This window comes from Physella acuta, unplaced genomic scaffold (assembly GCF_028476545.2).
Source record: "Physella acuta isolate Inbredline_101_S28 unplaced genomic scaffold, ASM2847654v3 ptg000118l, whole genome shotgun sequence".
In the NCBI taxonomy this organism is placed as follows: Eukaryota; Metazoa; Mollusca; class Gastropoda; family Physidae; genus Physella; species Physella acuta.
This window is the reverse complement of record NW_026731638.1, coordinates 639585-660660: the sequence shown is the minus strand read 5'-3', so window position 1 is coordinate 660660 and position 21076 is coordinate 639585. Positions and strand designations below refer to the sequence as shown.

Genomic DNA, 21076 nt, shown 5'->3' with positions numbered 1-21076 from the left:
GGTGTATTGTGTGTTGTGTCGGGTGTAGTGCTTATAGATCTGTGGTGTGTTGTACTTGATGTGTTCAGTGTTGTGTTTAATGTTTGACTCTGTGTTTGGTGCTGTGTGATGGGCTGCTATTGTTTGTGAGTTGTAGAGAGTAATGTGTTAAGTTTTGTGCTTAGTATTGTGAATGATGTTATTATTGTGTTTAATGTTGTTTTCTGTGTTTCGATAAGTTATCTTGAGTAAAGCATTCACTGATATTGTGTGTTGTGTTTTAATATGAGGTACTTTGTTCATTATTGTTTTGTGTAGCTTGTTATCTAGTTCTCAGATTTAAAAAAAAAACACGCCATTAACCCCAGTTTAGTATTTTAATTTTCTTTCCGTCAGAAACTATAGTTCTTTTAACTTTATTTTATTGATTTTTTTTCAAGTAAATTCAACTAAGATTTCAGGAGCGTGTATTGGGATGTATTTACGTAGGTATCTATTTGAAATGTTTTTTAACATTTAAAAACAACAAAATACCTTCTTTAAAGGAAAAATGTATTGGGAAAAACAGAGCATGTTTAAGTATTAATACGTGTCTTCTCATTGTAGTAAAAAATTTGTAACACTAGCCTGGACACGCCCCTGGTTTAAGTTAAACTGTTTTATAGAACTGTCACCATCTGTGGAGATATTAACCGTTTAACGGATTAGAAATCACGTGATACGCCACGTTATTGCCACGTGATATACCACATCAACATTTCACATATAGTCACGATATGCGCCTTCCTTTTGACATAGTCGTTAGATCTTCACAAGGTTACTGAGACAGTAAACTTACTAAGTAAGTACGGCTTAAACATTTTTTAACATAATCATTGGATCTTCAGGGGGTCGGCGTGGTCGAGTCGGTAAAACTCATGGTTGCTAAACCGAAAAGTCTCGAGTTCGAACCCTCGGGCAGATGAGGCTCGTTAACTGGGGACAGCCACTCTTCTAGGAGAGACAACTCCAAAATTAAAACAACTGCTGCCTTGTAGTTTGTTCTTGGTTGGACAAAGGCTATGGGAGCAAATCCAAAAAGAAAAGCAGGCTGAAATCGGAGTCAATGGCCTCAATGGCGCATAACCAGTTGACACGTAACGCTTAATTGTAATGGAGGCGTGATCGAGTCGGCAAAAAGCTCATGGTTGATAAATTCGAACACAGTCTCGAGTTCAAACCCACTGGCAGATAAATCTCGATCCCCTTCTACACTAATAATTAAGAACGAAGAAGAAGAAGAAGATTGGATATTCATAAGGTTACTGAGACAGTAAACTTACAAAGTAAGTAAGGCTTAAACTTAAACCAAACTAAACTTTGTTTATTTTCCTCCTTCTACTTAAATGTAATTATAGACGGGATATTTCCTCCAACATAATTAAGTTTTACGTGAAATCATACCGTATAAACCTTAAATTCGACATGTCACACATACGTATACCATTTTAAAAATACTTGTTTCATTGCTTTGAAAGTTGTAAGGGTTCAAATCCCGGTTACGATGTCGGGGCACCATGCCTGGGTTGTTGTTTCTCTGACAACCATCATTTGTTGGTTGGGTGTAGACGCCATACATGACACGATCAGTCCTCGATATGTTGGAAGTGATGAAGCGACCAGCACGAAGTTTACTACAAGAACTCCTCAAGGAGTAAATGTTTTTCATATTTAAAAATAATATTATGTAATCAATTAAGCAACATCTAAAAATGTATTGAACTATAAACACATAGATGCCTAGAGCGATATATATATATATATATATATATATATATATATATATATATATATATATTCATGCAATTATATAAATACATACATATATATATATATATATATATATATATATATATATACTTCCATAAACATACAATATATATATATTACTATACATGCATACAATTCACTATACAAAAATTACCTACAAACAAGTAGATATAAAATAAATTAGTAAACTTAATTATTTTCTTGAATTATAATGGCCACATTACATTTAGATACTATGGTTACCCTATACATGTGTTTTGAAATGTATCTGCCTTATAAACTTCTATGTAACAAATAATTAACCTTATTCATATGCATTCCAGTATCTGTTACCATATGTAGATGAAATTCTTTTTCCCGATTATATGACCAAAGACATTATCATCGAAGGTTCCATCCCAACAGGTTCCAAATCGTGAGTTACAACATCGTTAATTTTGTATTTTGTTGAGAAACTTAATTTCAATTATTTTTAAACTAGTATCACTAAAATGATATGATAGAAAAACAGAGGCGTAGCGAGGGGGGGGGGGGGGGGGGGGGCGGGGGGTGAGGACCGCACCGGGTGACACCATTTAGCGGGTGACACCAAGGCAAAAAATTGCAAAATATATAGAGAAAATGATAATTCCACTGAACTAAGTAATTAAGTGATTAATTCGAGTGCAAATCGAAAGAGTGAGGGGGTGGGGGGTGCAAATCGAAAACTCAAAGTTTGTCCCAGGGAAGGGTCGATACGCCTCTGGGGGGTGACACCATTAAGTGCCACACCGGGTGACACCCGACCTCGCTACGCCGCTGTATAAAAGGTATGGTTGAAATGACGATTTCAACAACTAAGTTATGTATCATTATCAGAGTATTAAAAGATTAAATATAACTAAAATTGGAACTTCACATTTGAGGTTGAGATTCAAATATTTATAAAATGTGGGATGACGCAAGTTCAGGCAACACCATAAGTAGGTCAACGACAGGAGCAATGTACAATTTAGGTATGGTGGCCATTGGTCAGTTAGTTCTAAAAAGTAACCAAACAGAAGCGAGATGAGTCATGAGTCAAGCGCGGATGAGCAGAGATAAAAAAAATTCATAAAAGAACGTATAAATAACAAGCTTTAATGTAATAGTGCACTAAAAAGTAGAAAATAAATTATAGACTACTATTTAAATAACTATAAAGAAAAGCGTGGGTCTCTTCTCAAATATTAATAAAGGTATCCAATAGCTTGTTATTAAAACGTTTTTTTCTGTTGGTTTTTTTTTCAGTACTTTACATGTTTTATTTACAATAGTTACATGGCTAAAACCATTGTCAAGTTTATAGCTAAAGTTTCAGTGAAATATTATGGGATGACGCAGTCTAGTGATAAAGAACGAGACTGCTGACCCGACTAAAAACCATCGCGCGCATATTGAACGTGATGACGAGCTTTTGACGTAGAGCCCCCCCCCCCCCCCCCCCACTCGCTCCACGCCCAACATGGCCGTGATGACGCGTGTGGATAGAACTGCCTACTAATTAGGTCCAAATTTTAATTAATTCATTAGAAAATTAATTAGACCACCAATTAAGTCAAATTGAATGTCACGATGCATTGTCTTCATGTCTTGACCCACGTACCAATTACTAACCGTATCTGTTAGTTACAAGTGCCTGCAATTTCACACGGCCGTTTCGATCTAGACAGACAGACAGACAGACTGACGAGGAAGGAAGTTAAATAAAAGCTTTTGATATATTTGAATAAGACACACACGCACACACACAAATACACTCATACATACACACACACATAAAAATATATATATATACTAGCGTACCCGTCCCCCGCGCGTTGCCGCGGGGATAGAAGTAAGTTTGACGAAATGTATTAGAAGGATTTCAGCACGCCAAACCGTGTATGGACGAAAGTTGTACCCTATATGGCGCTGCCCATAAGAAACTTTAGTTTTCTTTTTCGCAGAAAAATTCTCGGGAGTATTCTCATCTACTCCCTAAAGTTTCATGGCACTCAGATGAACCGCATCCGAGTTTTATTTTTTATATACCGTGTATAGACGCCTTTGCAATATTAAACATTTTTTTGCAGAACCCTACCATTGAGTGATCTAATCATCTCCCCAAAGTTTCATGGTACACGGATGAACGGTGTGAAAGCGAAATAGACTTTTATTTTTATAAACCGTATATAGAGAAAAATCGCAGCTTCCCGTGGCGCCGCCCTTGCGAAATTAAAAGTATTTTTTTACAGAACCATTCCCTAGAGTTTTATAATGAACTCCCCAAAGTTTCATGCCTATCGGATGAACGGTGTCACTGCAATTCACTTTTATTATTTTTATATACCGCATATAGAGAAAACTCGGACCCTCCCGTGGCGCCGCCCTTGCGAAATTAAACATTATTTTTTTACAGAACCCTTCCCTAGAGTAATGAACTCCTCAAAGTCTCATGGCTAACGGATGAACGATGCCAGACCAAAATCGACTTTTATTTTTATATACCGTATATAGAGAAAAATCGGACCCTCCCGTGGCGCCGCCCTTGCGAAATTAAAAATTATTTTTTTACAGAACCCTTCCCTAGAGTGGTATAATAAACTCCCCAAAGTCTCATGGCTATAGGATGAACGATGCCAAACCAAAATTGACTTTTATTTTTATATACCGTATATAGAAAAAAACAAATCGCGCCCTGTGGGGGCGCCACCCCTGCGAATTTGAAATATTTTTTTTCGCAGAAACCTCCCCAGGAATATTCTCAACAACTTCCCAAAGTTTCACGGCGATGTGATGAGAGGTGTAGTAATGCATAAAGGACACACAAACATACATTGCTTTATATATATATATATATATATATATATATATATATATATATATATATATATATATATATGTATATGTACATATATATGTATATATATATATATATATATATATATATATATATATATATATATATATATATATATATATATATATATATATATATATATGTTGGATGTAAAGAGGTTACAATTTTCTAATCAATGCAACTTTAATTTTCCTGAACTATCCAATACTAGTATCTTTCGTCTCTTGACTAAATATCAATACAAGATTACATTTGTCTACAGCTTCTCCGTTAACCTCTGCAATACTAAAGCGTGTAATGCCACCTTGCCGCTTGAGCTGGCTGCAGACTTCAATGAAAAAATTCTGACCAAGACATCCAAAGTCAATAGCTCCACAATGCGCATCGAAAAGGAGAAAGATCTACCTATCCCACGCGGAAGTAATTTTACACTCAGGATAGCAATCTCAAACATTGGATTTATAGTATGTGTTATTTTATTTATGTTATACGAGCCGACTCGCGGCGTATCATACGCCGCTATTTAGTTGTTGTTTTTTTTTCTACTTTACAGTAATTCATAATTTATGAATTCGACAGTACCAACGCTGCCACTGAAAATATTTCTTTAAAACAACAATATTAGTAGCTCGTTAAGGACGATAACCCCCCACCCCCTTCTTCCCCCCCCCCCCCCTCCGTTAAAGTAAACTCAACTTAGTTACCCCCCCCCCCCCCCCTCCCCCTACGTTTAAAATCGTTTCAAACTAAATTATCTGCCCCTAATAGTCGTCACTAAACCCGGCTCTGCTTGTAAACATTTAGCGTGAACCACAGCTCACCAGACAATGTATGGGTGGGGGTGGTTTGGGGACCGCGCTTACAGCTTGTTTTCTAGCGTCTCCCAGAAGAGAAATATATATATATATATATATATATATATATATATATATATATATATATATATATATATATACATATATACTTTTATTTATGAAATGGTTTTATACGGTTTTACTTGTTCACAACGTCTGTTTTGTTCATTTATTTGTTTGTGGATCAGTCAAATCTTGTCAGTAAATTTTAGACCCATTGTGCTATTTCGTTTAAAACTTTCAGGCACTTCGTTTCCAGTAACAATGCAAGAATGTCTGTTTTTTTAATGCAAATATTTAGGATATATTTAAAAATGTTATAACTGTGTTCAGATACTGAATATATATATATATATATATATATATATATATATATATATATATATATATATATATATATCCCTTAATGCTGTGCCGATGAAAGACTTCCTCATTATAATGTTTCAAACTTCAACAGTGGCAGCCAATGAGTTAAGTTGAATCGTGGAGTATTTTTCATCGTAGTAAAATAGAGTTATGTTAAAAAATAGTGCGGCCTAGTTCCTCAAATACTATTCATCAATAATTTAAAGAGATCTGTTAACAATAAATATCCTAATGTACTAGAACTTTCTCTTTACTTTCTCGAACACGAAGTATAACGGAAGAATTTTAATTCCTGAGTCAGAAACTTTAAAACTTGGTGCGTCTGTTTGTCTGTTCTGTTTGTTTGTCTCTCTGTCTGTCTGTATCTCCGTCGTTCTGTCTGTCTCTATGTAGGTATACATGTACTTACATCCCGTCTCCTCTTCATATGTATATGAAGAAAAAAATTCAATTAAATAATATCTTGTAACTGTCTAAATGTTGACAGTAATTTTTTAAACAAAGATGTCAGAGTGAATACCTTATATTAGGCTGAATTTGAGAGGTGTGTAGCATTAGAAAGACATTTATTACAGTCCTTTTAAAAAGCCCGAAAAAGAAAAAAAAACAGATTTAAATCATCGATCTCAATCATCCTTAAATCGGAAAATACTTTCAGATTTACGTGAACGATCATCACTTCACCACATACACACTCCTGACTAGTATTCACAATATCAAATTCATCCAGGTCAAAGGTAGTGTTGTGATAGATTGGATTCTGTTCTCTGTAAGTTTTTACAACTATACATGATTATATATATATATATATATATATATATATATATATATATATATATGTGTGTGTGTGTGTGTGTGTGTGTGTGTGTTTGTGTGTACTATTACAAGCTTAATGTAATAAATATCCGACTCTGCCTTATTATTCATTTCTACTAAATCACAAAATTTGTTAGACTTCAAGAATTACGTTTCTAATATATGTATCGGTATGTATAGAATCTTAACAGCGTTTGTTTTTTATATCACAGACAAGCTACCCAGTAAGTAACGTATTCTTTCAATTTAAAATTTAATTTAAAAATGTTTTAGTTGATTAAAATAGGTCACACTAATGGTATTATATATGCATACTTATACGGATATGTTAATGTCTCACCATATAAGACCGGCGGCTTGAAGATTGAAAAACGACCAGGAGGGGAGAAGATAATTGTCCAAGGATACCCAATTTCAGGAAAAAAAACCGGGTACAGCAGAATATGATTGTTTATTAGATTCGCTGTGTTAACATGGTCAAATAAAGATTGCAATATGTATTCGCTATGCAAATATATTTATTTTGAAATAGTATATAAATGTATATAAATCTAAACATTTATATATATATATATATATATATATATATATATATATATATATATATATATATATATATATATATATATATATATATATATATATATATATATATAGTATACATTAAAAGTAAAGTATAATTGTGATATTTTTATCAACATTTAAAAGAAATATTCAATTTCATTTCTACAGATTTTCTATTGTTATCTCTTGTACGAAACATATGGCCGATGCAAGGAAAGACTCGACGAGTAGCCACCAACACGAGGGCAGACGTGGACCTTTTAACAGCTCTTTTCTTATTGACATCAGCGAGACTTTCAAGATTACAATTTTTACCAATCTACATACACACACGGTAATCGAGCTGTTTTAAAAGTTAACGTTAGTGTTAGTGTTAGTGTTGGTGTTAGTGTTAGTGTTAGTGTTAGTGTTAGTGTTAGTGTTAGTGTTAGTGTTAGTGTTAGTGTTAGTGTTAGTGTTAGTGTTAGTGTTAGTGTTAGCGTTAGCGTTAGCGTTAGCGTTAGCGTTAGCGTTAGCGCTAGCGTTAGCGTTAGCGTTAGCGTTAGCGTTAGTGTTAGTGCATATAATTCAATATTATTTTTTAGTCAAAAATTTGTTTCTGGCTTTTTTCTGATAATTTCTTTTTACACATCTACAAAAGTTACTTTCCATTTATATACATGTATACTTGTATACTTAATATTCGTTCTCTTTCTGAATATATAGTGAAAAAGATAATATATATATATATATATATATATATATATTAGAAAATAGTAAAGAAAATCTACAAAATATACAAAGAATGAAAAAAAGATAAAAGAAAAGTACCTTAACTTCCCGTAGCCGAATGTTTCATTTGTCTTAGCATTCCCCTATACTTGCATCTGAGCTTTTATATCGTTCAATGATACTGCCTAGGCCATAGAGGTGACTTAATTCTTCGATGAGCTCTCTCTATTTCGATCTTCATGAGCCATTGCAAAAGTAATAGTAACTTTTTTTGTAATGGTTTTTATCTATCTATTACAATTTCATCCATAATACAAGAATGCGTGAAATTGAAGTGAAACGAAGTTACTAGTTATTTTGAATAACATTGAATTTTACGTTGTATTTTGGAGTAACGGTCGCATAGGATGTTTCATATTTTTTTTAAATACCATAATACATATTAGCTTATGAAGGAGATTCGGAATTAATTTGGGCAAAAAAGCGGTAAGAAATATATGTCGTAGCCTTTAGTGTCTTAATATTTCGATAATGTGTTCTGGTAAATTTATGGTTTTCGTTGGAATGTTGGTGACTTTGTAACCATTTTTTTTGTTATTAGACATTAGAATGCTTGCTCCACGCTCTATTAAACTAATTGCAGCAACGCTTATTTATTTACTTAAAAAACGTGTATATTCATATATTTATAGCAGGTTTATGAATCGTTTAATACATTAGTAAAGGGATAACCTAAAATATTTTTTTCAGGTAAGTGTAGACAACGAATATAGCTACAGCATAGGTAACAACATGGATTGTTATGACCACATTGAATTTACTGGTGATGTCAAAATTATTAAAGTTTTAATGTCATGAAGAATGTAATGAGCACGTTAATTTTACTGTTGATGTCAAAATTATAACAGTTTTATTGTCATGAAAAGTACAATGAGCAAGTTAATTTTACTGATGATGTCAAAATTATTAAAGTTTTAATGTCATGAAGAATGTAATGAGCACGTTAATTTTACTGTTGATGTCAAAATTATAAATGTTTTAATGTCATGAAGAGTGCAATGAGCAAGTTAATTTTACTGATGATGTCAAAATTATTAAAGTTTTAATGTCATGAAGAGTGTTATGAATATCCCCGAGGCATTCTGTTTAGTGCAGATTAGTTTATATATATATATATAAAAAGACTTAGCAGATTTTGGATTTAAATTCAACAAACAAAATTATACAAACATATACATATCAGCTTGTTTTATAAACTTAAGTAAAAATGGTTCTTTATTTCCTTTTAAAATTCTTTTAATGTAGTTGCCGCTATTATCAAAGGATTCTATTTTTTTAAATTAGAAAACAGTTTCTTTAATGTACACAACAACTTTGTTATCCGTAGGAAAACGGTCTGCATGCTGTATCACTTAGCCCAACTCCCTCCGCTCATAGACTTAGTTGTTTTATCACACACTACCCAATACATTGCACCAGCCGTATATTACTAACCATTGAAAAAAACACCCCAGGTTCTAATACCCCATGTGACGCCTACCAACTCTATAATTGACATTAACGAAGAAAATTTAAAAAACGCTTCGGCGTCAACATATTAATTTCAATATGTCACTGCCACTATGACTTTAACGCAATCACTGTTAGTATATCACTATCACTCTTTCACTGACACACTCTCACTGACAGTGATGTAGAGTTATTCTTTTTTTCATTGAATGTATATTATCAGGATATTAACTGATCCATCGAGCGTTACTGCGATCTTAGAAGAAGTTAGTTTAATTCATTACGTTTGTTCTAGAAAATAATATCCGTCAAATAATATCATGTATTTGACTAAGATCAGCGTTACACTTCTCTTCAGTGGGAATCGCCATTTGAATATCAGCATAGAGTAAGTATGTGAGATCAAGGAAGCAGGACACCAACTCAACCGATCTATCACCCCCTCGGAAATCCCCCCCCCCCCGCTCCTTTGACATTACCCCCTGAAGCAATAATCACCCATTTCAATTTTCCCCAAGTCAATTATTCCGGCCCAGATTTAGATAAATTAGGAAAAGGGTTTGCTAGGGCTTGGGCTTGGGCTAGGGCTTGGGCTAGGGCTAGGGCTAGGGCTGGGGCTGGGGCTGGGGCTGGGGCTGGGGCTGGGGCTGGGGCTGGGGCTGGGGCTAGGGCTAGGGCTAGGGCTAGGGCTAGGGCTAGGGCTAGGGCTAGGGCTAGGGCTAGGGCTAGGGCTAGGGCTAGGGCTAGGGCTAGGGCTAGGGCTAGGGCTAGGGCTAGGGCTAGGGGTTGGTGTTAGTGTTAGCGTTAGCGTTAGCGTTAGTGTTAGGGTTAGCTGTAGATTTAAAGTTTGGGTTAAGATTGATGCTGCTGTTATGGTTAGCTATAGATTTGTGCTATTCTTACTACCATAAAAGTCATTGAACCTAACGCCTGATGTAGAACTAAAAACGAGTGTTGAACCAGCGTCCTATGTTTAGCACAATAACCTTAATAGAAACACCTGTTTACTAATGTAATGTACCTAATTACATTTTGCTGGAAAAATGTCCGTTTAACCTTTATGTTTGCATTCAAGCAATTTAAACTCAAATCGGTTCAATCTTACGGGTTCATCAGTTTGATCAATAGCGTACTTAAAATGTGATTATTTTTAGATGCTAATATAACGATTTTCTCCCAGAAACAATTTGTTGAAGCTTAGTGTCAAAAAAAAACAACAACCGGCGAATAAGATCATGTACCTAAGAATAAAATTTCATCTAGTTAACGGAACTTTTTTATTTAAATAATAGGTATTTTAAAAACTAGAAAAATAGTAAATTACCACTTGCGGATGACGGAGGTCACGAAAAAATTGACAACTGAACCAGGTATAAGCTCTTACACATATAATTCAAATTTAGTCTAAATAGTATAAAGAATATATAAAGTTATCCTGTTACCACAGAAATAGAATAAAATACTACTTTCGGTTCCTGGAAATCTTTCAAAAAACCCGAAAGAAACCTACACATTCAATTGAATACTTTTGTGTGAAGTGTTGTATACCCAATTTAAATGGTACTCAAGTTATCGTGTTTAAAGACAAACATGCACACAGAGAGAGAGAGAGAGAGAGAGAGAGAGAGAGAGAGAGAGAGAGAGAGAAAGGGAAAGAGATAACGAGAGAGACACACATGAAAACAAAACTAAACTTTGCCGGCTCCAGAAGGTTTTAAAACGGCTAAATTAATAAAACAAATCTCGATTTATAACTTTTTCACTGTTACAACTCATCAAGTATGTTCCATATTTGCTACATTAGGTAGCTGTAAAACTGCGAAATCTTTCAAAATATCTGTTAATCAGCATGATTACAATACTCTATCCATACTCTGTAAACGAGAAAGTAAACGTTCATTTCCCCTTCCAAACACGATGGTCTATGGGGCAAGTAAAGTAGAGTTCACCTGTTTCTTTGATCTCGGCATATGAAGCTATAATTTTGTCAGCACTATGCCCAGCCTTTAGTTTTACTAACGTGAGTTAGGTACCCATCAAGGTGGACTCATGGTAGGTCTCCTGACTTAACCCCGGATTCGAACTTGAGACTTTTATGTTAGCAGCCTAGCTCTCTACTGCTAGGCTAACCAGTCTCTATACGAGAAAGTTAAATGAATTAAATGTGCCTGATCAATCTGACACTTGTAATTAAATCTTCATTATTATCCAATCATATTGTCCTTGCGATGTGCTCCCCTGAGATATTAATTCATAGATAATATATTCATAAGTTAACTTATAATTGAGAAATTTTATGTTTATTGACAAAATAATTTAAAGAAATATTAGCATCAAACACGTCCAAAAATTACATTTAAAAATACATTATAACGCACTGTTAAATATAGGCCTACTATTAATTTCGCTAAAGTCCTTGCGATCTGCTACACAGAGACATTTACCCTTTGATATATATTTATTAGTCAGCTTATTATGATAAAACTTAGTTTTACCGACCTAACAATTTAAAGCAATATTTATCGAAAATATTTACAACAGATGACAACAAGCATGTCAAAAATTACATGTAAAAATAAATTCTAACTCACATTTTAATATACTGTTAATTTAATTTAATTGTAATTATTAAAGTTGCAATAATAATCTTATTATTGATTTAAATCCTTAACAGGAATTCCTTAACAACATAACAGAGAAGCGTTTTTATCACAACAAACGACCCCACTGTATTCATTGAGCCGTGACTGTCAAACCGGTTTTGACTAGTATATTTTTATTGTGGTGACGTAACAGGCAGTGTAGATGTTTACTTGCTAGGACGCAGTCTAGGCAGTTTTAGAGATTTAAGCAAAGTGTAGGTAAGTCAACTTCATGATACATTTTAGAACAGTTTATTACATTCAACGTCAATGTTTGTGATGTATTAATACTAAAATCTCGACCTAATTCAGGTTTTACAACTACAAAATAAACATAACCTTACTATATCTAAACTGAATTTTAAAACAATTTTCTTTTATTTTATCAGAAGAATAATTTGCTTAGCTGTATACGGTCAATTAAGTAATTAAAAGATTAGAAACATATTTGTTATTGTTTGTCAAAATAAAATAAATTGACTTTTCTAATTATTTAACATTTACAATAGATCATAGACGCACCCATTTAGACTTCATTAGCCGATTTGAAAAAGAACAACAAACAAACAAACAACTAGATGAACCGTCTGACACGAATACACAACATAGCACAGCTGATTGTACTGTGTTAAGTTAGTCCAAAGTACACACACAGACACACACATTCTAAAGCAACAAAACAACAATGATAATGATCTTACACCAAATGTATGAACACAACTACACTTCATAATTTAAATCAATATGCAACACCGGGAGAAATTCAATAGCTTGTTTACGTTACTATAAATAGATCTAGACAAGTCGGAAGTATTGTGAAAATTAAATTAAACTCACAAGTTAAGATTCAAACTAAACTTTTCGTCGTATTCTTTTGTATATAAACTAATTAACTAATTTGTACCTAATACTTTTCGCTTCCTTTTTACTTTTTCGTATATACGAAGTATAGAGAAAGTCTTGTAATCGTGCAAAAAAAAAAATCGAGATTTTTACAAATCTCGACGTTTTACACCACACTGATACGGAAAAACATAATTTTGCAATCTTGTCCGTATGTCTGTGTGTGTGTGTGTGTATGTCTGTGTGTAAACACGATTACTTGAGTAACGTTACAGCTAGGTTGATGAAATTTCATATATAAATATTTTATCGAAATCGTAGATCCGTATCAACTTTTGAGCGATTTCCGATAACCGGAAGTGGTACTTTTTCTACTTTGATTTTTTTCAAAAGCCTATAATCTGAGTACTATTTCAGATAGATAAATGAAATTTCAAACGTAAGTAAAAGATCTAATTCTCTACATTCTGTCAAATTTTGAGTAATTTCCGTTTACCAGAAGTACTAATTTACGCTATTACCGATTTCTCAAAAAACGCATGTAAATTTATAAAGTACTAATAATATTGCGCACTATTATGCATATTTTGTCTCGGTGTTCGCTTGGTGCGCAATTCTTTTTTCTATGAGATTCTATTCTATTTTTAAAAGTTTAAGTAATTAAAAATCATGTCTATATTCCAAGTTATATAAGAATATTTGAGAAAGTTTAGGGGAGATCACTCCCGGTTTATTAAATCTTTGTTATCGAAATTTTAATCTACAAATATATTTTCCTAAATATTCTAGTAAGTTTATTTTTTCGTCTCCCTATCTACCGACATGGAATATTATCACGTATATTACAACAGGTTCACAAAATATTTTTTCAAAAACATTTAAGATGACTTCAACGCTAGACATTTTAACGGCCAGGTTTTAAGCAAAAACATTTCGAATTATTTTCAATATTTTAATAAAATTTAAAAAATGAAGTCTTTCCTACTGTGTTTGCTAAAATGTCATTTCGTGGATTTAAAATCAAAATCGTGTGATAGTATAAAACATAAAAAATTGTTATTTATATCTAAAACACAAGTATTAGGTTTTAACTTATATAAAGAGAATTGTTAATTAATTATTGTTATATACTTTTACGCCAGTTGTTTTAAAAACAGGAACGTTACTGTGACAACTTAATTTATGCCTGTCGATCATGTTACGTATTTTTTTAACCTTGATTTTTTAAAGTAACCTTATAATTTGATTTAAAGCAGTTTTTGTGTAATATGCATATGTACATTCACGCTTTAATTTAGTATTATGAAAACTGTTGCTGCTCCTACCTTATTAAAAGTAAGTTAACCCTTTCTGGGATTTTTTTTTCTGGTTAAACTTCTTAGTTCTGATTATGTTAAATTCACTTATATAACAATAAATTTTTATGAAATTTAGCTTTTTAATAAGGGTTTTATTAACTTAAACTAATTAATTGTTTTTATTAAGATCCTGCTTCGAGTAAAAACAATCGTTTGATGATAAATTATATTTGTCCTATTATCGTTTCGACACTGCTAATGATTTTAATAAACACTATCCTCTTCTTCCAGTCAGCATACAAGGCAACAGAAATGAAACACAGTGTGTGCTATATTTGGCTGCTTATCTGCATAGGTAAAGATTACTTTCCAAGCTACGTGTTATTAAAAAAAAGTTCAATATCCAGCTTAGAATCCCCTTCCTATTTCAGTTACCTTGTTATATCGTGTACTGAGATATATATTTCATACGTTAACGCATACTCATTCGCATATGTGTAGACATACATGTGCTAATCCAATATAATGTGTTGTTATATATATTTCAAACGCAAACGCATACGCATGTACATACGTATAAACATAAAAGTACTGATCAAATATGTACGCCTGATTACTTATATCTTAATAGTGTTTTTTTTAAACAATACAATATTTGCATTTTTTTTTTGCAGTACCTTTTATTCATACCGAGACATATTACGTAAAAGAAGGAGACTCATTTACGTGTGAAATGGAAAAGAATGAGCCGTGGTTTGAGACAGTTCAGTGGAATTTAATTACAGCTAATGGAACAACTATTACTATCGCCAATTGTGATAAATCTAAAACGTGTTTTGTTATCTATAATCAAAGTAAGATTTAGTACTGTTTATATTTAGTTCCTTATGTAAGGTAAAAATTTCTTTCAGTTATTTTACGTTTAAAAATATATGTATATATAGATATAGGCTTAGGCTAAGCGTGGCTTATTAAATACATTCTTCGATTCTGAACAGTCAAACAACGTATGGACACGTACACAATAAATGGCTAGAGAATGAGTCTTTATATTTCGTAAGCTAATTTGAAATCATACAGCTTCCTAGTTATATAAAACACTCTTTATTAAAATGCAATATTTATTTGTAAGTCGTAAGATGTAAGTATTATACATCAGAGACGAAAACTCTCAAAGACGCCTTATTACAAGCTACATACTTATATAAACCAGCCTACGTTTTATGCTTCGCTAAATACGAAAAAAAATTGTTTTTCAAGATATAAAACAAAATACAGAACTAAAGAAACGGATCTACATCACATCCCCGAAACTTACTTAGTCGTTTTCACGATCGTCGTTTTTTTTTTTTTTTAAATGGGTGTTACCCATAAATGGAATTAACACGAAATCAACGTTTCTATTTTTTTTTTTTTTTTTTTTTTTTATTTTTTATTTTTTTGCGTAGAAGAGAAGTGGTTTAGTAGTTAAACAAACGATCCCTAACACTTAAGTCCCGAGTTCGGACCACGAAGCACATCATATTCATCAGCTGACGACAACGACCAATCAAGAAGAGAAAATATCAAAATGAAACAAAACGGCTATCTTATAAAATGTTCTTGGTTAAACTAACTCAATGGAAGCCAGAACTAAAAGTAGGTTGTAGTGAGAGTCATAGAGTGCACAAAATAATTTGATATTACTATAAGCACTAAGTATAAAAGATTACGGTTAGATAATAGACTAAGTATTTTAGTGTTAGAAATTTTTTTTTTCAATAGATATATTAGTTACTATCTAAGCTTGTAAGGAAGTGTTTATAGAACGTAAACCATTTCGTATTCAAATGTTAATGCAACCTCAGGGGAACCAAAAATTTGATGCAGTTTACGTCGTCAGACATACATTTCTTACTTCTCTCCTTAATTTAGAAAAAAAAATCGAATAACTCGTCATTAAGATAATAATGATAAGAAACGTAAACAAAATATTTCTATTTAGCAAGCTGTTATAATATCATTTTACGTACTTACTTAATCCTCATCACTCCATTCCACCTTGTCTTGGGCGAGTCACTTTAGTTCATGCCAGGTCTTGCCAGTAGCCTGCACTTCTTCTTCCATCACTCTCCTCCATGTTCCCAGTGGGTTTCCTCTCTTTTGTTTTCCTGGTGGTCCATTTTAGCGCTGTGTTCGTGATTCTTTTTCTGTTCATCCGAAGGACATGACTTAGTCATCGCCATCTCCTTATTCGTACTTGAAAGGCAATGTCGTTTAAGCCTGTCCTTCGTCGTATTTCCTTGTTCGGGACTTTGTCGTCCCACTTTATCCTGAGGATACGTTGGAGGGATCTTCATTCAAAGCCTCTGAGTCGGCCCTCTCTTTTCTTGTTTAGTTTCCATGACTCTTCAGCATTGAGAAGTACAGAACGTACATTAGACTTGTAGATCCTTATTTAGTTCTCTGTTGCAGCGAGGATAATTTCCAGATGTAAGCAAGTCTGTTGAAAGCCTGTGCCGCCATTGCTATTTTGGTGGCAGTTTCTTTCTCGACGCTGTCTTCGAAGATGATACAATAAAAAAAATAGTTCTGGAAAAAAAATGTTACATAATAAAATGCAGAGTAGCTTGCCCCCTTACCATTACCGCGGCAAAATATTATTGTTACTATATATAAATATATAAGTATATGAAAATATAAATATAAGTATATATATAAATATATGAATATATGAATATATGAATATATATATATATATATATATATATATATATATATATATATATATATATATATATATATATATATATATATATATATATATATATACATATATATATATATATATATATGTGTGTGTGTGTGTCGATGTGTGTTTGTGCGTGTGTTTGTGTGTAATTGTGTTATAGATAATGTAAATCATTGACCAAAACTATGTTCTTACTATTTTCAGCAAACTTTTATGCGTCTAATACAGTTATAGGTGTTCACAATTTCTTTCGTACTAATGTTTGGTCAATCAGCTTGAAAGTAAATCACCTTACAAGGGAAATGGGACAGCTGAAGTGTTTGTATGGTTTTTTTCAACGTGATGATGATTGTTCATGCAGCTTTGATTTTGGAGGTAAATCTATTCTCTAATACTGTTAAGTCGATTAGTAAGGTGTATTTTTATAAAAAAAAAATATTGCAATATATTTCAATGTAAAGATTATCCACATTTATCAGCAAAGGTATGTGAGCTATGCAGATAAAATTTAAAAAAAACTGCATTTTTATGTACACAATTAATTATATTAGTTGTGTTGAAATAAGTTTTGCGTATAACAGACTCAAAAAATGTAAAAAAATATAAAATATAATAACTAGATTGAATAGAAAATACATTTCAAAATATGTAATATAATGAGTATTGCAACTAATAACTAAAAATAATGCTTGTCATATTTTCCACAGTGGACATTTTCCTTATTCTGAAAATAGCTATTCCACTAGGAGTTGGCGTCCTTATTATAGTATTAATAGCTACCTGCTGCATACGTAAGCGACGCAGAAGAATTAAAAACAGGAGCGCACAGACACGCCAGAGCTCCATTTTCACAGTTCAGCGTGAGCGTCATGCAGGCAATCAAACATCTTCCAACACGGATACCTCGCCCTGTGTCCATCATCTCCCCACAAGTACTCACGGTCGTCCCACAGCCTCACGTAAACACCTGAATCAGAGAGATCGACAACATAGCCAGGACCCGCCGTCTTATTCAAGTGTGTTCACGTCTGATGGAGTACCTAGACGTCAAACAACATCGCATCATAACGTCCAGCCGCTTCAGACAACGTGCCCGCAGAACGTCCATCCACGTCTGCTCATATCACTAGACATCGCTCACAGGTGTCACAACACCACAGATACAAACGTTGTTCTGCGTACGGTTTGTCCAACGTGTCAGTTACCCGTGCAGACACGAGAGCTACAACAGCTTGCTAATCCGGCTCTGTAGATGGCCTTAAGACTTAACCGATCAAATAGATGGGGGACTTTAACAAGCTAAAAAAAAAAACGATGTACGAATATAGGAACATATGGACACAACATTGTATTAATGTTTAATTATTATTTATAAATAAATAAATAAATAAATAAATAAATAAATAAATAAATAAATAAATATATATATATATATAAATATATATATATATATATATATATATATATATATATATATATATATATATATATATATATATATATATATATATATAGCCAGATACACAGATGCCCCATCCCCCATCCTATACAGTAGTCCATATTTAAACTTTAAATTCATTTCAACTTCCCTATTACTCATCCGCCATCCTATACTCTAATAACTTCCCCACATACAATATTTCTATCAGACAAAGAGACAAAGCAAAATGAAATTGTGGCCTTAGTTTAATGGTGCCATATACGATAATAATATATATTATTTAAAAAAAAACCTAAAAAACAACTATTTTAAACCTTCTAAACTGATTCATCGCATAACTTCTCATTTTAACTATTTTGTTTCGAATTCTTCTCACCACATATTTAACCTTTAAACTGTTATTTATTCATTCCATATTTTAAATGCCTTAAATATATATTTTATTTTAATCTTATATTTTTAATGTTTATTAATAGCGGCTGAAATGTAAAATCCTCTTATGTTACTGATATATAATAAATTGTATTATTATTATTATCCAATACAGTTTTCCTGATCTGTGCACTCAGCACTATGTCTTATATTATATTTAAAAAAAAAAACATTAAAAATATTCATTGAACAAGTGTCCTCTAAAACGCTACTCGAATGTTCTCCTCTTTAATCTTACTCCAGGGGTCAACTGAACTCACCAGTATAAACAGCTAAGAAGAGCTGGCACCAAAACACAGCCTTACTCAAACCCAAAGCATCCCCCAAACCATTGTACTGTTATTTTCATCATAATTATTTTACTGGTAATGGTTTTCAAAAATGTATCAGTTTGTTTTCAAAGTTAAGCATCATATTGGTTATAAATGTAAGTACTTTGTATGACTGTTGTAGTGAAAGTCTTCAGTGCTTTTTGCATTTGATTGGATTTACATTATGTGTTTTTAACATGTTTTCTGTTGGCTAAGTCTTGGGCGTATAAATTAAAATTCTGTTAATTTTGTAGGCCTATTGTTCTGCTCAATTTTCAAATTTAAAAAAAAATCATTTTAATTTGTAATGGTTTGAAGCTAGAAATAATAATATATCATTGCCACAACTTAAAAAAAAACTTATTAAACAACTTATTTCTAGTTTAATATATTTTTGTTTACTGTAAATAAAATAAATCGGGAGTGATCTCCCCTAAACTTTCTCGAATATTCTTATATAAAACAACAGGGGATGGGAACTCGGGCTATAGACATGATTTTTAATTCATTTTAAAGACTTAAAGTTTTAAAAATAGAATAAAATCTCGTAGACAAAATAATTGCACACCAAGTGAACGCCAAATAAAAAAGTGCATAATAGTGCGCAATATTATTAGTACTTTAAAAATTTACATTAGGTTTTTGAGAAATCGGAAGTAGCGTAAATTACTACTTCCGTTCAACGGAAATTACTCAAAATTTGAGAGAAGGTAGAGAATTAGATCTTTTACTTACGTGTGAAATTTCATTTATCTATCTGAAATAGTACTCAAGTTATAGGCTTTTGAAAAATTCAAAGTAGAAAAAGTACCACTTCCGGTTATCGGAAATCGCTCAAAAGTTGATACGGATCTACGATTTTGATAAAATACTTATATATGAAATTTCATCAACCTAGCTGTAACGGTACTCAAGTTATCGTGTTTACACACGGACACACACACACACACACAGACACACAGACATACGGACAAAATTGCAAAGCCCAGTTTTTCAGACTGGATTACGCATAAAACCTCTTAATTTTGATAAATCTGGATTGATAATTTTTGCCCGATTAAAATAAGTCCTCTATACTTCGGATGTGATGAAGGACTGAGGTGTAATACGGTGAAAATTGTTAAAATTTCAAGTGATTTTTGTGCACGATTACAATACTTTCTCTATACTTCGTATATACGAGAAAGTAAAAAATGTGCGAACACGTTTATATATTGTTTTTTTAAGTGGTGTTTAACCTTTTTGGAGGTACCACAAACCACCATCTTGATGCACGTATTCACCCAACCCTTCTTAATAGAATTTTTTTTATTTGTTTTCAAATTCAAAAACATAGGAATATATTTTATTGGTGCACCAAGGGAACCGTTAAAAATACAAACCCATTACAATTAGATTTTAAACAAAAACGAAACATATTAATTAATATTTACTGCAAATCAAAGCTACTTCTGCTGCCTTTCAGACAATAAAAGACGATCTCAGATGCAATAGACGTTTCTAGATACCTTAGTTCTTGGTATGGGTAGAACAGAGTTTCTTCCAGGCATCTCTTCGCGGAAGCGCCCCCCGCCGCCCCCCCACCCCTGAATTATATTCTTATATTCTTATGGCAACTCGGGATATAGACAATATTTTAAATCCATTTTTAATTACTTAAAATAGTATAGAATCGCGTAGAAAAAGAATTGCACACCAAGTGAACGCCAAATAAAATGTGTATAATAGTGCGGAATATTATTAGTACTTTATAAATTTACATGCGTTTTTGAGAAATCGGAAATAGCCGAAATAACTACTTCCGGTACCGGAAAATTCTCAAAATTTGATAGAAAGTATAATTAGATCCTCTACTTACATGTAAAATTTCATTTCTCTATCTGAAATACTACTCAAGTTATGTGCTTTTG

The 21076-nt window shown here is 32.6% G+C and overlaps 2 protein-coding genes and 1 long non-coding RNA gene across 3 annotated transcripts; all 3 read left to right on the top strand.

Moving 5' to 3' along the window:
• Window positions 1–1247: 1247 nt before the first annotated feature.
• Window positions 1248–7131, top strand: LOC131934824 (uncharacterized). The gene is made up of 7 exons (XM_059290951.1): window positions 1248–1304; window positions 1497–1672; window positions 2112–2203; window positions 4911–5112; window positions 6527–6637; window positions 6897–6908; window positions 7033–7131. The coding sequence occupies exons 2-7, from the start codon at window positions 1523–1525 to the stop codon at window positions 7129–7131; spliced, it is 666 nt and encodes a 221-aa protein (XP_059146934.1). The 5' UTR covers window positions 1248–1304; window positions 1497–1522.
• Window positions 6897–9117, top strand: LOC131934794 (uncharacterized). The gene is made up of 4 exons (XR_009385840.1): window positions 6897–6908; window positions 7033–7115; window positions 7417–7582; window positions 8710–9117. It is a non-coding gene; the product is annotated as an uncharacterized LOC131934794 (long non-coding RNA).
• Window positions 9118–14929: 5812 nt separating this feature from the next.
• Window positions 14930–18296, top strand: LOC131934862 (uncharacterized). The gene is made up of 3 exons (XM_059291008.1): window positions 14930–15105; window positions 17187–17357; window positions 17690–18296. Exons 1-3 carry the CDS (start codon window positions 14985–14987, stop codon window positions 18232–18234), a joined length of 837 nt encoding a protein of 278 aa, XP_059146991.1. The 5' UTR covers window positions 14930–14984; the 3' UTR covers window positions 18235–18296.
• The last annotated feature ends 2780 nt before the right edge of the window (window positions 18297–21076 follow it).